The following is a 20475-nucleotide window of genomic DNA, read 5'->3' as shown; positions in this document are numbered from 1 at the left end:
TATATGTTTGAATGAGGTATAACAGTGCCGTATGGGGTGCATCAGGAGAAGATTTACAGTGATTAATCATTTACTGTAAATTTCACTCTCTACCTCACACAATGCTATTGTATGCCGTCAGGGAGCACACTAGATGCAGCGCTTCACCCTTTGGACTACTTTTGCACTGAATTTTGCCATTTTTCTGAATAAAATTTTGTGATTAAATTTATCTGCCTGTTAAATGTTTTATATGCTTTATAAATTGTTATGGTTAGGTTTAGGAGTAGGTGTGGGATTAGCGGCTGTAAAATATATATAAATTAATATACTGAATTAATTGAAAAAAATTATTGCTACTGTACATTAATCTACTTGTTACACACTTTTAAATTGTTGAAACGTGATTATGTTTAGAGGTTGGGGTAGGGTTAAGGGATCTAAAATATCTATAAAACAGTACAAATGTACAAATATATTTATAATCGATTCGTGTATTTAAATATATTTGTAATGGATTCATCAATATTTTACGTTTCTAAAGCTGTAAATACGTAAACACATTTACATTTTAGATGCTTTCAAACGTCCATATTGTATGTTTTAGTGTCTATCCAAACATACACACATACGTATAAATGTTACAAATATTAAAGTACAAATAGCTACGTATATTAATGAAATCAGGCTGATTTGACTGAAACAGTGTAACTCCATGCACATGATAATACTTGAGTTCGCTGCCTCACGGAAATGTGAACCGGCCTGGGCAGAGCACATTTAAAGGCAGTGACAGTTGGTTTGGTTATTTTTGTTTGACTTTAATGTGAGATCTTATCATTTGAAGATCTACTGTCTGTATTAGGCTCATAGCTCACTGTGTACTTCATTTGCTGCTATTTTGAGTACTGTTTGTGGAAATTCCTTTGCAATAAACATTCTTAATTCCCGCTGCTCCCTATATGCATATTACGCAGTCTGCGTATGGCACCAACTCCCTAGAGGGGCACTATCTTTCCCTGGGGGGCACCAGAAGCTCCACCGGCTGCCCTTCCTTGGACATTATTTGTTATTCAAGGACCAGATAGCAGTCGCGGAACACAGACTACCCCACCACGACCACACACACACACACACACACACACACACACACGACGATCACGGAACTCTGCGTAGGGCCCTGTTCCTGCTTTCCGATTCCTGATGAAAAACTGATTAACCATTTGTGAAACCTTGTGCTTAACTGAATGGCTTTGTCAAGCCACCATAATTTGCTTTATTATGGACTACAAACCAAAAACCCAAACAACAGTTAATTTACATCTATTGTTTTTTTAAAAGATGACCACCTGTGTGTGTGTGTGTAAAGGCTGTTATGAATAAAGAATAACATTAGAGCTCTCTCTTAATAAATGAGCACTCGCCAAAATAGTTTACATAGTTAAGAAAAAACACAGTATTACCTTTCTCTGATGAAGTCTGCTAGCTCCTTGCTGGATATCTGGCCATGTTTCATGTTATGGTACAGTACATCAAATCCATTGTTTTTTTCGCCCTGCCAAAAAGGAAAGAAAAAAAAGAATTAAATGAATCAAAACAATTTTGCACTTGAGAAACAAAGCATCCCCAGATTTCTTCTCTAACAAATGCTAAAAACACAAAGCAAAGAAACAGAGCCACAAAACTGCAAACCAGCACTGGTGCCAGCGTACCGTTTTAGGTTTTCCAACAATCAATGCTGTCATGGCCTGAATGGCAACAAGCTGACTCCTTAAGGCAGACTGGTCTACCATGTTCATTCGTGACATAATTTCCTTGTTTTTTTGCCAGTTTGAAGTAGAGTAAGTCAGTGCTTTAAGCTTGATCTGAACTGTGTGTAAAGGGTTCCATAGTAACCACAATGGTAACCAGTGTCCAATATCAGCTTCTTAAAAATGCAAGCGGTAAACTAATGCATTATTCAGATTTGAAGCGAAGCCAAATCCATTTCTGAATATACAGAAACTCTATATTTTAAAAAAAGCTACTAATATCAGTGTAGTTTTTACAAAAGTATCCAAATATTTTGTTAGGCATGCATATTTAGATACAGATCAAGATGGAGCTAGAGAAAGAAGAGCCTGCAGAAACACAGACATCACAAACACCCTCATGCTCCTTGGTGCAGCATAAATGGATGCCATTAAGATTAAACTTTTTGCTGACTGCTTTTAACCAGCTGTGGTAACAACAAGCAACTCTAAAATCAGATCTTTATTTTCTGTCTCTTCCTATTCAACTGTGTGTTTACTAAGCATCAGGGACTAAAAACGGTTCAAGGAACGAAAATGAACAAAATGAACGTATCCAAAAACTGGAACAAAGTGATTTTCAATTGTTCTGGAGTGAAAACGTTATTTTTAAATGCTGGTAACCAGTTATATTGGTTAATTTTGTTTTCATGAAACTAAAGGCCAAAGGGTTTATCAATGTACATTTTTGGAACTACACCACTTTATGTTGCCTGAAAAAATTAAACATGTTCTTCGATCCTGAAGGAAACTGCTGCATCACACATTTCTTTGCCTAACTGCCTGTTGAGGATGTCACATTCTGTGAATGAAGACCTTTTAAACAAATATGTATAATTACTACATATACATGCATGGCTAATCCAGACGCAAGAAGAACAATATTAGAGTCAAAAAGTACATTTCTCAGTTGTTTCCAAGTCTTCACTGAATTATTGTTAGATATGATGCATATGATTTGATGCTGCCAGATTTTGACTGAGAAGCAGATCTGTAAATAAAATTATACTTAACTGTTAATTAACTGCTTGTTGTGATTTCTAATTGGATAAATCCACCACACAGGGGGAAAAAATTGCTTATTTTCGCTTATTTTTCTGAGGCAAGTGGCTTATTTTGGGCTTGTTTTTCCAGACCAGGTCACTTGTTTCTCTTTCGAGATCTGGCAACACTGTAATTTGTATTTCACCCACACCTTAGCACAGAGTACTGTCCTTTTAAAACTAACGTTATTAACCGTTCTTTTATTTTGTTCTAACGGTAACCATTTGGAAAGGAGGCTGCAGAACTTCTGAACCGGAACAAAACAAATACAGTTTTTACTCACAATGAACCGAAATTAAATTTTGTTTTTAGTCCCTGCTAAGCATATCTGCCCTGAGTGACTATAAATACATCTGACATCTATACCAATGTATAAAAACACAAGACATAATACATTTTTTTACCCAAGCAAATAAATTACTTTTAATACAAGGTTCATCAAATTAATGACTCAAAAATAAGCAAAACTGTAGGCTATTTTATTAGCATTTCTCAAAAACCAATGTTAGATTGGTGTGAGCACTACCTACTTAAAAGGAATTAACCACACTTAATAAATAAAAAATAGCCTATTTTTAGCTATGAAGCTCTGTTGTCAGGTTTTTACTGTTTTTCTGAGACTTTCACATCAGCTTTTGTGGACATAGCAAATATCATGCAGTGTGTATGTGTGTTTCTGGTAGATCATAGACAACCAAGATTTATGTGTGATTGTGTTATTACGGATCACTCTCTATGTGTTAAAAATTGGACAGCACAGGAGGGCAATGTTCTACAGAAGTGGCCAGGGAATTCAATGATATATAAAAAAAATAATAAAATAAAGACAAATAGAGAACTAACAACAAACTCAGGAAACTGCTTTGGGCGTCTCCACCTTGCATACCAGCACAATGCATGCTTGTTTGTTCTATGATTGGTTGATGTGCCTAACCTTTACAACACATGACCAGTGACAAACTGTTATCAGTCTAAAACTTGTAATTCAGTAGAAAAACACTTTGCTTTAGTTCAGTTGCATCCTTTTATTTATGTCTTTTTATATCTTATGCAGAGTCTCTGCACCTGACATTAGTGTTTAATACATGCATGAATACACCCTGTGATGTATTTTCCTCAGGTGAATAAATGGATAAATGGACAGCTGAGATGAAGATCATGCTCAGTAGAGTGAAGCACAGCTAAAGAAGAGGAAGTGCTATAATAACAGTGAATGTGGATTGAAGGTGAGACAGCAAAAAAGGTGTGAAATGCAACAAAAGCACTCATTGACATCCAATCACACACTAAAACACAAACTGAAACTTGCTCTTTAAAGAAATGAGTGTCAAATCTGTGTGTATCTGTGACGTGTTACAAATCATAATTCAGGTAAACAATCTACTATGGACCATACGGTGAGGAACAATGTGATGCATAGTGTAGCACATAGACAGAAGTTGATAATTTCAATGTGAGAAAATGCTTACTGACTTACTGACAATCAGAATCAAGAGTCAAACCAAACTGAATTCATATTTAAGCCAAAACAAACACCACAAGACAAGGCATAAAGGAACAGAGAGTGTTTATGTGCTTGTTCATGCAGCTAGGAAGACTGGTCTCACAAACAAACTGAGGGTACGTTTACACGACAACGATGTACTAAAAACTGAAAGGTTTTTCCTTTGCTTTTTTGAAAAGTTTCGCGTACAGACGACAACGTTGTCAAAATGATCTCCGTTCACACGGATCCGCGAAAATGACTAAAAACGCTGTATTACGCATGCCAGGCCAGTAGTTGGCGATGTCACTTTGTAAAGAAACACTACGCGCCTGCGCACATAAGCATTTTTCCACAGAGCGGTGAATACAAACAATGAAGATGGCGAAAGCATCAAGCAATTTTGTCTGGACGGACGATGAGATTGCTATATTACTACAATTACTTTGCTGGAGAAGCATCAATAACTCAAAATCTTGAGCAGCACAAACACAGTCCTGTAGTTCGCCATTGTAGTTTTGAAGTACTCGCGCATGCCTATAGACTGAACTCTCAAGATTATTCAATAAACTCTGCTCATTTTTACCATCACTTCGTCTCCTGCCTTCTTCTGTATTCCCCCTGCTGGCTCTTGGGCTGGTAGGAGAGTAAGTTAACATAACAAGCTGTTGATGTTGACTGGTTTTGGATATCAGACAGAACTCTGATATATGGATATCTTCTGACGGACACTGGATCTAACATGCATTTTCACTGCCTCATGTTTTCATATTCTAAGCATATCTTTGAATACTGTACATGGCATCACATCTCTGTCTATAGGCTATATACATAAGCGGTGGGTGAATGAATTGCAGGGTAAAGGTACATCAAATAAAATTAAGTAAATAAATAACATTTAAAATACAAATACATTATTCCCATCTGAATCCATACATTCATTTCAAGATTTTCAAATTGCAGGTTCTGCCTACTGTACAATGTTCACACTCCATACAAAACACTCCAAATGAATAGATTGTTGATTATTGTTATTTGCACAGACACCAGTATTCATATTGATAATTATACATCTCAAATTGATGCCTATCAATCCATTATTCTTTATATAACACGTAATACGCGTGCGCATGACGTCATCGTTTTCACAAATTCTCGTTTTTGTATGTTTACACGGAGACGATAATGGCATTGTTTTCAAAAACGTGCACTTTGAAACCCATTTTCGTGTAAACGAACAGCCAAAATGCATAAAAAGTTTCAGTTTTTAGTTGAAAACGTTGTTGTGTAAATGGCCCCTGAGTTTTTATTCCAAGCTAATGATTATTGCTACACTCTAACCCTCACAGAAATTATTCGATTAACAGCAAAACATGATTTTGCCAATTTATGAGGCTTTGAACTAGTTGATTGAGAATTAATCGATCCCTAGCCCTACTATAACCACAACTAGAGGTTGCTGGTCCAGGATGGCTACATGAGATATTGGCTTTTATGAGAGTGCAGATGTCAGCTTCTCCTTTCCACACCACACAGGTGATATTAAAGGGACACAAATAGCGAGGTTGCTGTTTAACAAAATCAATCAAGCATCTCATTTGCACACTGTTCCGACGAGTGAGAGACTGGCAATGAGCAACAGCCAAAGAAATAAAAAGCGCAAGAGGAGAGAAAGGCATTGGGAAGCAGGAAACAAAAAATAATTTGAAAATAAAAACGTCACCTACATCTCCCAAACTGCTGTCTCATAATTATTTTCAGCTGTTTTTTCCCCCTTTCTGTGCAAATCAGTGCAATAACGAGTGTGAGCCCCTTCTTTCATGTTGGTTATTGACTTATCACAAATGAACTCATCCGTTGCTAAGTGCTTGAATTTGTGAATGAATTTCGGGATCGTACTTACAATCAGGGATACATCCAGTCAGCAATCAGTTCTCTAGTGTGCGCTTGGCTTCAGTATATGTGCATTTGACCACTTTTTTCTAGCATCTCACTCTGACTCTGGCGTACACATGACTGTACTGTCGTGGTTAAAATTGAACTCAGAATTGATTCTGAATTTCTTCGAATCGATTCAAAATAGTTGGAGAAAGAATCGCGATGCATCAGAGAATCGATTTTTTCTCCCACCTCTAGTTGAGGACATTTTGGGCCTACAATGAAAATCAAACCAGCAGAGCACACAGACAGACACATACAATCTTCTCCTTTCTTGGATTCTCCTACAAAGAATGCCTACTTGGAAAGGCTGTTGTATTTGAAAAAGCAAATATTCCACCTACATAAATATAGTCTCCATCAGTTTTGTTCAGTTTTACAATTTTTTATTTCTTGGTCCCCAGCACGTGTTCATAAGCAAAGGGATTCTGGATTGTAAGTAAATTCTTCTATTTGATTATTTTTGCAAATGTAAAAATAAAAACTCTTCGTTTTTTTCTACCCTCCGTTTGCATAACAAACTTTAGACAGCATCATAAAGTGCAGCACTACAAAAGTTCCTTATACTATAATCTTTCCCCTAAATGCCTTTAAATAGATGTTTTCAAATGTATTCTTGCAGGTGAGATAAAGCAGCTAGGGCTTAACTACAGTACATGGTTTAATGCATGATTTACTCCCCAGCCATCTGATTATCATAACCCATTGAGGTTTTATAAACATTACAAAGCATGCAAATCAATGTGTTAAAATTGGCATAGCTGACATCGTCTGGCTTCTTGCTTGAATCAGTTCAAGAGAGCACAGAGATTTGTTTTGTATTAACATTAGTATGCATTACGTGTCTCTTGACTAAGAGATGAAGACCAGGAAAGAGCAGTCCTACTAACTTCCCTCAAAGTGATACATAAGATTTAGGCTACTTTTTTCAAACACAGACATTGCACAGTGTCTTTATTAGACTCCCTTCATCATAATCTTTTTCAAGTCAAGTCATCTTTATTTCTAAGGCACATTTAAAAACAACAACAGTTGAACCAAAGTGCTGTACAATTTCACACCAAGGTGCAATAGTATACACAAACATATAAAAACAATCAAACAAAGTAAAATCACATAAAAGGAAACATCAGTAAGCACCATTTAAAAACCATCACTTAAATGGTATCAAAAGATAACGAGTACAGATAAGATTTAAGGGTAGATTTAAAATTTTATCGAGATGGGGCAGACCTCATGCGAGAAGGAAGACTGTTCCAGATTTTGGGGGCAACAACAGAAAAAACTTGATCTCCTTTCGACTTACAACGGCAGCGGGGAACTGATAGAAGAAGTTGATTACAAGTACTCAGTGTTCTAGGAGGCGAGTATGGGTGCAAAAGGTCACAAATATATTGTGGAACATGACCAGACAGGGCCCTGTACACACAGATCAGAATTTTAAAGTTAATTCTATACCTGACAGGAAGCCAATGAAGCGAAGCCAGTACAGGGGTAATGTGATCCCGTTTTTTGTCCCTGTTAAAAATCTAGCTGCGGTATTTTGGACCATCTGCAAACGAGAGAGAGCAGACTGAGGCAAACCAACATAAAAAGAGTTACAATATTCCAGCCGTGAAGTAATAAGCGCACGGATCAAAGTTTCTAGGTCTTTACTGGACAGAAAATGTTTCAATTTAGCAGTAGACCTTAAATGGAAGAAACTTCCTTTTGTCTAACCACTAATTTGTTTGTCAAACAGCAATGATGTGTCAAAAATGACCCCAAGATTTTTGACATGCTTGTGTGTATAGCTGGGCTTCAATGGCAGAGGAAGTCCCGGTAGGGCCAAAAATCATCACTTTGTTTTGGCTTTCATTTACTGCAAGAAATTATTTGCCATCCAGCCTTTAATTTCTTCAAAACATATCAAAATCGATTCAATGGAGCAAGTGCTATCAGGCTTAATGGGTAAATAAATTTGAGAGTCGTCAGCAAAGCAATGATAGGAGATATTGAATTTCTGAAAAATGGTCCGCAAGGGAAGCATTTAGAGAGTGAACAATAATGGTCCCCGTATAGAACCCTGGGGCACACCGCAAGATAAAGGGGCGGTAGTCGAGGAAAAATGACCTATATACCAAACCACTGCAAGGCCAAACTCTGAATACCAACCATACACTCTAAAGATTGAAAAGTATTTTATGATCAATATTGTCAGATGCTGCACTCAGATCCAATAAAACCAAAACAGCATATGATTCTGAGTCAAGTGAGAGCAAAATGTCATTAGTAGATTCAGTACTATGTAGTGTTCTAAAACCAGACTGGTACTTGTCATAAATATGAAAAGAATTCAAATATGCACATACCTGAAAATAAACAAACTTCTCCAAAAATTTGAAATGAATATCAACTTGGAGATTGGCCTGTAGCTGGAATATACAGTATGATCAAGATGTGACTTTTTGAGCAGAGGCTGTACGATTGCATGTTTAAAACTAGCTGGGACTACCCCATTTGTTAGTGAGCTGTTAATAACTGTGGTCACATCAGAACTCACCGTACCAAAAACATCTTTAAATAGACATGGAGGCAGAGCATTAGTCTTACAACTTGAACATTTCATCTTTGACACTAAGTCGATAAGATGTGCTGAAGAGACTTGTTGAAAGCAAGTTAGAGAGCCGAGAGGTTTTAATACCAGTCGTGAGTGTAATTTCGAGGGCTGAATAGAGGCCTTAATTTCTTGGATTTTATGAGTAAAAAATGTGAGAAACTTTTCACAGGTCTCAGAAGACACATCCTGACAGACAACTGAGACAGGGTGTAACACAGTATCAATAGTCTTAAAAAGCACTTTAGGTCTATTTCCATTTTCATTGATTAATTTAGAGAGGAAAGTAGATTTGGCCAATTTGACTGATTTTTGATAGTTAAACAAGCCCTTAACATTTCATACGAGACCTGGAGTTTATCTTTCTTCCACTTACGCTCTGCCTTTCTGCACTCTTGTCTGAGAGAGCGGGTGGTATCAGTTAACCAAGGCTGAGAGGGACTCTTACTCTTAGCTCTCCTGGGCTTAACAGGAGCAACAAGGTCTAAAGCAGAAGAACATGATTTGTTAAAAAATTCAACCAGCTCCTCAGTTTCCAAACCAGAGAGAAAAGAGTCTGACAAATGGGCCTGATAGTAGTTTGCAAATTGACTACCAGGAGAGGAATGAATGCCCCGACAGAACTTTAAAGACTGCAAACTTGTATGGATAAGCCGCGAGCAGACAGAGTCAAATACAACTGAAAAATGATCAGAAATACCAACATCAGTAATTTCAAGACTGTTCACAGAAAATCAGAAAATTGATGGATAAAGTCCTTGTTAAAGGTGGTTAACACCACCTCCATGTCCAGAGGTCCTTGGAGAGCTAAAGAACGCACAGTCCGGGGGAGAAAGTTCACCAAGAGAGCTGAAGTCACCAGGAATGAGCCAAGCCTCTGTCACAAATAAAAATTCCAAAGAGTGTGACATAAAAACGTAATTTAGATCAAAATATTTGTTCGATAACGATCTTGCATTTACTAGGGCCATCTTGATGGCAGTAGGCTCTGAGTCCATGGTAGAGCTAGGAATAAAATGCTTCAGCGAATGGAGATTATCAGGATTGACATGTCATTTGGGTGCAACCTCGGGCAGAGGGACGGCAAAAAGAAGACCACATTGCCAGTATGTTGGAACTCCCGGAGGGGAAAACCAACACCTGCTAATGTGACTGATGACGCGAACCTCGCTGAACATACTATGGTCGGCATATAATTCCCAAGACAGCACACTGAATGTAGATTCCAGTGGAGAGACGATATGAGGAATTCAGATGGTGTAAATCTAGGAATGAATAATTGACAACCATGTTGGAAAAAAATGTCCAAAGTGTAAATAAATACAAAAGGCCAGAGCGAGCCACTAAAAATGATCCATCATTACTGGGCTTCTTCCAAGCCCGAAATTCAGATCACTTTAGTCCACACACTCCAGCGCAGCCAAGCAACCTGCCAAGGGTTGCTCATAACTGATCTCCCCAAACAGCCTGCGATGGGTGAGGGAATGTTCAATCAATTACCGGACTCAGTGCAGTGCAACAGGGCAGCGAGGGCTCCAATGTGGGTTGGTAGAGGCTTTGCACTGATGGAAGAACAGTTCAGTCCAACAGCAAACCCAAACAGCAGAACAGTCCACAATCCATAAGCAAATCGAAGCTTATTATGCATGAGCAGTCATCCCAATAAAAGGGCATATACTTAAAATCCACACTAAAAACAAAGTCTGGAGAACAGCAGCAGTCAAACATGCCAGCATTCGCTCAAACCGGAAGCTGAATCCCATATACACAAACAACATCCACAAATAATTAATTTTTTGGGCAGGAAATAACAATATAACAAATATAAAAGTCTGATAAAATATCCTTTCGGATTAAAATAAATTTAATTCTGCACATTAAAGAATTTCCTGTGATGTCCATGGAAGATTATTAAGATCACTTTGCAGCAAATCAAATAGCTGACAAATACACGTCCATTGTCTTTTAAAACATGATTTTTAGGTTATTATATTTATGTTTAAATTTACATGTATTTCAAGCAGGAGGTGCTCACCTGTGGGTTGTGTGAGTCCTAATGCCTCCTCAGTATAGTGATGGGGACACTATACTGTAAAAAGGCATCATCCTTTGGATGAGACGTTAAATAGAGGAACTTCTCATAAAGAGTAGGGGTGTAACCCCCATTGGCCCTTATTAATCGTGGCCTTCTAATAAACTCCATTCATGAATTGGTTCTTTCACTCTACTCTTTCCTCTCCACCAATAGCTGGTGTGTGGTGATGTCATCACATCATCCGGGTGGATCATGTATACTGATTGTGGTTGAGGAGAGGCCCCTGTTCTCTATGTAAAGCGCTTTGAGTAAAGTGTCAGAAAAACACTGTATAAGTGTAAAATTAATTATTATAAAATTACATTAATAATTATTCTTTTTTAATTCATATTTTGAATCAACTTGTAGCTTTTTTTTGCAAAAAAAAAAAAAAAAAAAGAATGAATAAGTGAGCTCATAAAAACTGCATGCATAATTATACACAAATTATATCATTTTAGATTAGTTTTGGCATGTCCCACAAAATGACACAGATGTAACTGCTTGGTATTCAGTCAAATACCCATTAAATAATGCATCAACAAAAGCCAACAGAACCAAAGTAACTGAAAATCACACTGCCATTATGAGAGCAAACTTCTCTCTGGTAAATCAACAATGAGCACAGCAAAAACGTTTAGACATCAAATGTGTCAAAGTTCGACTGAATCCCTTTTACCACAGCTAGGAGTTGCTCACATGACCTTCTGAACTTCCCCTGTTTTAGAATGGTGATTTGCCTCCATGCTCAGGACATCTGTCCTACAGACGCACAGCTTTGTATATCAATGGAAATGTACCACATGCAAATGCATTAAAATTAAAAGATTTCCAATGGCTGAATATTTCAACATGCATTGAGGCACCAGCTTTAATAAAAAAGATAACTGTATAAATGCTTTTAAAATATTTTGATCTTTATTCATTAATAAAACCGCACCTATCTACATAAATCATGTAGTAAGACCAGTAGCGGATTTAGGCATAGGGGCAGCACGAGGCACCCCCATAGATATCACCCCCCTGGTCAACAACTTTGGGGGCGTGTTTAAGCGGGTTTCGCCCAAGGCACCATACAAGCTATAAACACCCCTGAGTAAGACACAACTGATTTTGCATTCTGTATTTATAATAAATTATACATAATAAGCAATCCAAAATAGGGAATGTCAATTTTCAGACATTTTCATAATTGATCGTCGTGGAAATTAATGATCAATTAATCGTTAACGGTAATATCACAAAACGCTCGTGGAGGACTCCAAATAATATGTGCATGTAGCCTACTGTTTAAATATCATTTAAATTAAAACACTTAAGAAATGCAAGAACTGGCATTTTCCTCTTAAAATATTCTCAGTTCAGTGTATTTAAATACATTTAGGCTATATTTAGTTCGAATTTGGAAATTATATATGGGAAATATATATAATTTTTATACATATTTGAGTTCATTAAAACTTCACGTTGTGGATCGTGGGATATTTCGGATTTTTAGACTTATTTTTTTATTGGAAATTAAGTCAAATCATAACACGCTGCGTAAACACAGTACATAACATAGGCTCCTGCTTCTCTGGTGATAGTGTGATGTCAGCCAAATGCACCTTCGTGCTTTCCCGGCGATCGCTGACGTAATTGTAGTTTGGGATGAAATGAGGAGATCAACAGTGCTTGTTTTCATTTTGTACTTTAACACATTATCATGATGTGTGCAGAAAAGATTAATGTTCATTTATAGAGAAACACTCCAACATTTTTTACATTGAGCCGCTTCATCTCTAATCTGTGTGGCTGTGGCTTTTTCTGTGATTTGCAAAGCGCAAGCCCTCTAGCAGCAGGTGACTGTATACACCACCTTATCAACGTCTGCTGTCATGATTACTGTGCATTTGTCCTGAAATTAATTAATCGACGATCGATAAGCTTAATCAATCAAATAATTAACAACGGTTAATCGATTTTCGATTAATCCTTAACATCCCTAATCCAAAATGACCTCTGTAGTAATTTTCAGAATCATATTACATCTTAAAGCCCCATCTTACCTAACAGATAAAATACTATCCCATAATTTGAACACAAATGATGTAGCTGCTCGTACAACACTTTTCAAACAAAAAGATGTCTGCCTCCTGACATCACGAGAACATCTGTTCACCATCAAATTACATGTAATAACTTTTATTAGGCTAGTCTTAATAGTCACTATTGTAATTGGAACATTTATCAAATTTAGGCTATTTAATAAGAAATGTCCAAATACTTTTTGGAAAGACTGTTCGAGAAACTGAAAGACTCATACCTGGGCTAAAAGAGGCCTTACTGAGTGATTGAGACTTTGTATTTTGCTCTGTAACCAGCTGACAACAAGAACATTTGAGACTTTACGAATGACTAAAATAATCATACATTTTCATGAGATCTCATTAAGAACTGGACAGAAACTCAAAGGAAATATCTGCAGTATGACTCAACAGGACACATTTCCGTAGGCAGGTATCTTCCGACTGTAACGAGTCTTAACATTCACCAACAAAACCACCAGAGGAGAATGTGAGGCATCAGCGAAACTTGCTAGAATGGTACACGGCACACATCAGGAAATACGTGGTTACATGTTTTTGTCTGTGGGGAACAAAACAAAGAGGTTTCCTCAAGCATTACTTTGTTGTGGGAGGTTTAGGGTAAGTTGTGCTTCTGAACCTCACATCTGCAGCTCCCATGCGCTGAAGGGCAGAGAAGATATATTTAAAGAGATGATGTCATGGCAGATAAATATCTGAAGTATTTTGACAGACTGCCCTTCCCTGATTTCATTTCTAAAGATCGATAATTTCAGCTTTCAACTCCTTTAAAGATCTTTGAGTGTTCTGACTCTGAGATGTCTCTCTCTAGGCACCAGGGCTCACTCAGGTGCAATTACATCATCATTCAAAATTAGATTGATGGCCAGGGCTTTTAGAAATGTAAATATTGCTCTACGCTAGCTTCCAATTTTGGCAAAAGGAACTCAATTCTTGTTAGAACTATTTCCTTGCTCCTCTAATACATGCACAACTTCTAAAGAAGTCAAAATTAAAGTAAAATTGCTAAATGGCACAGAGCTTACATGGATGAATCCATTCTATGCTCAGTAGCGGTGTGTGTTCCATTGGTTCTAGATCAGGAAGATAGTGAAGGAGTGTGGCTCTGTGTGTGAAGGGGTATATGTGTGTATGTCTGTGCCTTGCATTACAAGCACACAGCTGATCATAGCATCTCTGTTCCACTAAGCCCACAACACAAAGACTTGATTGAGAAAAGACTCAACAGCTTTGCAACCCCACATCTTTCTTCATCAACTGTATTGACAGTGACAGCTTCCAGTTCCTCATTTTCTTCTTGGCTCAACACTTCAGTCTGCAAATTGCTGATTTAATAGTAACCATGATCATATACTTCAGTTGTCTGAGAGATTTCTTCCAGCATGCTTACTCCTTAACACGTAGTCCTCTTCTTTCACTTGTGTAACCAGTAGCTTTGATTATCATAAGAATGATTAATAACTTTAAAATGTCCAGGGGAACCAGTTATTATTTTTAAAGTGACACACTTCCTGAACCTCAAATAGATTTTTTGTGGAATGTAAGAGATAATAGACACATCTTGCATCCTCATACCTAAACACGCACACCCCTTCATCCTACTTAAAAGAACACTCCAGGTTTAATACATGTTAAGATCAATTGACAGCATTTGTGGCATAATATTAACTTGTCTCTCCTTTTCTTAAAAAAAAATAAAAAAAATAAAAAAATAAATCTGGGTTACTGCGGGGCACTTGTAATAGAAGTCAATGGGGCCATTCCAAAAATGCTCACTGTTTCAGAAGTATAGCTACAAGACGTAAATAATATGTGTTAAAACGATTTTAGTGTGATAAAGTCACTTACTAACCTTTTCTGTGTAAAGTTATATCCAGTTTTACAACTCTGTTGTCATGACAACATAACAGCGGCAGTAAGAAAACGATTTAAACTTAATACAGCTCAAATAATACACAAGTTTTCACAGAACAATTAACTTAAGTGTTTTAATAAAATTATAAGCTTCATTTTTCTTCCTTAAAACCCTCCAAAAATGTATACTAAGAAAGATAAAGGACGGGACATAGCGCTTATATACTCTGCTTCAAACTGTATCACGCTACACAGTAAAAACTTTAATAGAAATTCTGGCCTCCGGTTCCTACTTCACTACGGAAGAACTCGAGGAGGAAAGCTTTATGATTGACAGCCGTGACGTCCAATAGTGTTCCAGAATAGGATCATAAACATTCCAAGACGTTGACCGACAGCCAATCACATTGAACAGAGGTGGAATCTAGTTGGCTGGCTGTGTTAGATGGGGTGTAATAAGGCCCAATCCCCGGTCTAGCTGGACGGTATTCTCCGAGAAAAGCGAGGGGGGCAACAGGCCAGTAGGCTCTACCGTGCTTGCCTCTATCATGTTTTACCGGTATGATCCCTACAACGTCCAGTGCGAATCAAAACGTGAAGAATAGCCCCAGAAATCAACTATATCATACCAATTTAAAGAATGACAGAGGAGTACAGCGGAATAGTTGTCTTTTAACTGCAAACCCAAATTAGAACACAGCAAAAACAACCTACCCAGAAATTTTCCAGGAAATAGGGCGTTATCATCTTGCTATCCTCTCTTATTCACAGCGGCTCTTTTATTTTTTATTTTGATTGCCTCAGTTGGCGCAGTTAATCCACAGTCCTCCCCCGATATTGTTGTGTCTGGTGTTTTTTTCTCTTTTTTCCTCCTCTTCTGCTGGGTTTTCCAATTTCCACCCTCTGAACACCAGACTCCACCTCCTCACTTGCTTTTCCCTTCCACTTGTTCAGTATTTCATTGAGGTAATTATTATGAAGAAACAGCGACACTAGTGGTGGCTACATGAATTGTCACAGTACCCACAGTGATGTAGACCTTATGCACGGTAGCGCCATCTTTGATTTTTAATGGGAATGACAACGAGGCTGTGAGGGATAGACTTGCAGTCTCTTCAATGGCACGAACAGTATAAATCTGTGTAAAGCTCCTAGATCATGTCTGATTGTCCACAATTCATGTTGTCTGGAGTTCTCGGACAGATATTTTATCAATGTTTTTTGTCTGCGGAATGATCCAAAAACACTCCAAACTACAGTACAGCCTCGTTGTAATTCCCATTAAAAATCAAAGATGGCGCTAGCATGAATAAGGACTTTTCATGTTCCACTGTAAAATTCCTGTAAAAATATTTCCTTTGAGTAGACACGAGCAATCTGTTTATCACATATTTCATGGTCATATGGGATTATACTACGAAATGTGTTAATGCTATATAAGAGGTGTTACTGAAAGGCCAAGATGTAATCAGTCACTTATATAGTGCTTTGTACCAATCTTTTAAATTTAGATTATTTTTTAAGCAGGTACATATCTATCTCAGCCTTAATGATAATTTTTCTGAAGCCAAATAGTCCTAAATAAAGAATTAAGATTAATAAATTAACTGTAAAATTACAAAAATGTTAAAACAGGTATGCATCTTCTCTCTTGGCATTAATGGTCATTTTAAAAAGCAGTCAAGAAAAAGCTATTTTTAAATTGCAGCATCTACTCTCTGTAAAAAAAAAAAAAAAAAAGTATAGCCATTTGCCAAAATTTACATATAAATGATGCCACATCAGTCTAATTTTAACACTGCATTTCCAAACGATTCAATATACCTTTTACAGTGCTGCCCTGCTGATTTCTTCCATTTTTGTTTATTTTTCATACTAAATTGTTTTAGATCTTCAAACGAGATATAACAAAGGCAACCTGAGTAAACACAAAATACAGTTTTCAACTATATATACACACACAGGTGCATCTCGAATTAGAATGTCATGGAAAAGTTCATTTATTTCAGTAATTCAACTCAGATTGTGAAACTCGTGTATTAAATAAATTCAGTGCACACAGACTGAAGTAGTTTAAGTCTTTGGTTCTTTTAATTGTGATGATTTTGGCTCACATTTAACAAAAACCCACCAATTCACTCTCTCAAAAAATTAGAATACATCATAAGACCAATAAAAAAAAATAAACATTTTTAGTGAATTGTTGGCCTTCTGGAAAGTATGTTCATTTACTGTATATGTACTCAATACTTGGTAGGGGCTCCTTTTGCTTTAATTACTGCCTCAGTTCGGCGTGGCATGGAGGTGATCAGTTTGTGGCACTGCTGAGGTGGTATGGAAGCCCAGGTTTCTTTGACAGTGGCCTTCAGCTCATCTGCATTTTTTGGTCTCTTGTTTCTCATTTTCCTCTTGACAATACCCCATAGATTCTCTATGGGGTTCAGGTCTGGTGAGTTTGCTGGCCAGTCAAGCACACCAACACCATGGTCATTTAACCAACTTTTGGTGCTTTTGGCAGTGTGGGCTGGTGCCAAATCCTGCTGGAAAATGAAATCAGCATCTTTAAAAAGCTGGTCAGCAGAAGGAAGCATGAAGTGCTCCAAAATTTCTTGGTAAATGGGTGCAGTGACTTTGGTTTTCAAAAAACACAATGGACCAACACCAGCAGATGACATTGCACCCCAAATCATCACAGACTGTGGAAACTTAACACTGGACTTCAAGCAACTTGGGCTATGAGCTTCTCCACCCTTCCTCCAGACTCTAGGACCTTGGTTTCCAAATGAAATACAAAAGTTGCTCTCATCTGAAAAGAGGACTTTGGACCACTGGGCAACAGTCCAGTTCTTCTTCTCCTTAGCCCAGGTAAGATGCCTCTGACGTTGTCTGTGGTTCAGGAGTGGCTTAACAAGAGGAATACGACAACTGTAGCCAAATTCCTTAACACGTCTGTGTGTGGTGGCTCTTGATGCCTTGACCCCAGCCTCAGTCCATTCCTTGTGAAGTTCACCCAAATTCTTGAATCGATTTTGCTTGACAATCCTCATAAGGCTGCGGTTCTCTCGGCTGGTTGTGCATCTTTTTCTTCCACACGTTTTCCTTCCACTCAACTTTCTGTTAACATGCTTGGATACAGCACTCTGTGAACAGCCAGCTTCTTTGGCAATGAATGTTTGTGGCTTACCCTCCTTGTGAAGGGTGTCAATGATTGTCTTCTGGACAACTGTCAGATCAGCAGTCTTCCCCATGATTGTGTAGCCTAGTGAACCAAACTGAGAGACCATTTTGAAGGCTCAGGAAACCTTTGCAGGTGTTTTGAGTTGATTAGCTGATTGGCATGTCACCATATTCTAATTTTTTGAGATAGTGAATTGGTGGGTTTTTGTTAAATGTGAACCAAAATCATCACAATTAAAAGAACCAAAGACTTAAAATACTACAGTCTGTGTGCATTGAATTTATTTAATACACGAGTTTCACAATTTGAGTTGAATTACTGAAATAAATGAACTTTTCCACAACATTCTAATTTATTGAGATGCACCTGTAGTTGGCACCTTAATGTGTCCCTTTTGCAAAATCCTGATTTCCAACAAATGTTAAAGACTGAAATCAGTGTTTATATGGAGACCAACTGGTCCTCAGTATCCTCTGTGGGCGTGGCTTGGGAGGCACTTAAGGTGGTTCTTAGGGGTCGGATCATACAGTATGCCTCATTCATCAAAAAATCCAAAGCACGAGAACTCGTGGAGTTGGAAGAGAATGTTAAAAGTGCAGAGGCAGAGCTGAAGTGCCGTATGTCAGCTGATGGCCTCAGAGAATTGACCCGATTGAAATATAGACATAATACTATTTTGTCGTGGAAAGTGGAGTTTTGGTTATTCAGGGCAAGACAGTCATACTTTCAGTCGGGTGACAAAGCAGGGAAGCTTTTGGCTAGATATATATAGCAGAGAGAGTCTCTTTCTATCATTCCCTCAGTGAAATCTGCTGGTGGTGAAATTTTTACCTCAGCCATTGATATTAATAATGCCTTTAAAGAGTTTTATCTTGATCTTTACGGTTTCACGTCTTTGATGAATATATTAGAAACTTTGTGGAACCATTAGATCTTTCTAAACTGACGATTGAGCAAAACAAACTCTCTTGATTCTGAGATAACCTTGGAGGTGCTTGACGAGGTAATTCAGTCCCTACCTACTGGCAAGTCTCCGTGGACAGATGGTTTTGCCACAGAATTTTTTAGATCCTATGCTACAGAACTGGCTCCACTTTTGTTAGAAGTTTATACTGAATCATTAAAGAAAGGAAAACTTCCTCCAACCATGACACAAGCCCAGATCAGTCTGATTCTTAAAAAGGACAAAGATCCAAGCGAGTGTAAAAGTTACTGTCCAATCTCCCTGATCCAACTAGAAAAATTTTGGCTAACCGAATATGTAAGGTTATGACATCTCTTATACATATAGATCAGGTGGGATTTATTCGTGGCCGTAGCTCTTCTGGTAACATCAGGCGTCTCATCAATATCATGTGGTCAGTAGCGAATTATCAATCTCCCGTCGCTGCCATCTCACTTGACGCCAAAAGGCATTTGATATGGTAGAATGGGATTATCTTTTTAAGATTTTGGAAATGTATGGGTTCGGAAGTACATTTATTGGTTGGATTAAGTTACTTTATAGACACCCTGAAGCAGCGGTACAAACAAATTGATTCATTTCAGATTATTTTACTCTGGATAGGGGCACTCAGCAGGGCTGCCCTCTTTCCCCTTTATTGTTCTGTCTTGCCCTGGAACCATTAGCAGCTGCGATAAGGGGGGAGGATGATTTTCCATGGGTGGTGGCGGGAGGTGTGGCGCATAAGCTTCTGCTTTACGCAGATGATATTTTATTATTTGTCTCTGAACCTACTAGATCTATGCCTTGCCTCCACAGAATTATTAATTCCTTTTCCAAGTTCTCAGGATGCAAAGTTAATTGGTCTAAATCTGAAGCTTTGGCTCTGACAGCGTACTGTCCAGTAACGGCTTTCCAGCCGGGTGCCATCCAATGGCCCAAACAGGGCGCCATCCAATGGCCCAAACAGGGCATTAAGTATTTGGGGATTTTATTCCCAGCAAATTTGTCTGATTTAGTTAGTGTTAATTTTGACCCTTTAATAAAAATATTTTCGAGCGATGTGGGCAGGTGGGCTACATTACATTTATCGATGATTGGGAAGGTTAATGTTATTAAAATGAATTGTATTCCAAAATGTAACTACCTGCTACAATCTCTCCCTGTAGATGTCCCCCTCTCTTATTTCAAGCAATTTGATAGCATAGCGAAGTCCTTCATTTGGAATGGTAAACTTCCAGATTGCATTTTAATAAGTTACATAGGCCGATTGACAAAGGAGGGCTAGGCCTACCCAAGATTTTGTTTTATTACTATTCGTTCAGTCTCAGACATTTGGTCACTTCCACCTGAGAGAGCCCCTCCCTGATTTGTTATTGAACAGGCAGTTCTTGCCCCTATTTCGCCATTGCAAAGTGTCTCTATCAAACTAATCTGAAAAGTTACACCCTGTTATTTGCATTTACACTCGGTATGGACTAAAGTGTCCAGATTGGACACTTATTTAAA

General features: G+C 37.9%; 1 protein-coding gene across 3 annotated transcripts in view; it reads right to left on the bottom strand.

The window, feature by feature from the left end:
• The window catches only part of LOC127438464 (F-BAR domain only protein 2), a 64574-nt gene extending 48795 nt beyond the window's left edge, over positions 1 to 15779 (bottom strand). For all 3 annotated transcript variants that reach the window (XM_051694075.1, XM_051694093.1, XM_051694084.1), the window contains exons 1-2: positions 15560 to 15779; positions 1443 to 1534 (exon numbers count right to left, since the gene is read on the bottom strand). In XM_051694075.1, the coding sequence (XP_051550035.1) occupies positions 1443 to 1534; positions 15560 to 15592 (125 nt within the window). In that variant the 5' untranslated portion in view covers positions 15593 to 15779. The remainder of the gene's footprint in view (positions 1 to 1442; positions 1535 to 15559) is intronic.
• Positions 15780 to 20475: the final 4696 nt, after the last annotated feature.

This window comes from Myxocyprinus asiaticus, chromosome 4 (assembly GCF_019703515.2).
Source record: "Myxocyprinus asiaticus isolate MX2 ecotype Aquarium Trade chromosome 4, UBuf_Myxa_2, whole genome shotgun sequence".
Classification (NCBI taxonomy): Eukaryota; Metazoa; Chordata; class Actinopteri; order Cypriniformes; family Catostomidae; genus Myxocyprinus; species Myxocyprinus asiaticus.
Note: the sequence above shows the minus strand (reverse complement) of the source record. Positions and strands in the feature narration are given on the sequence as shown.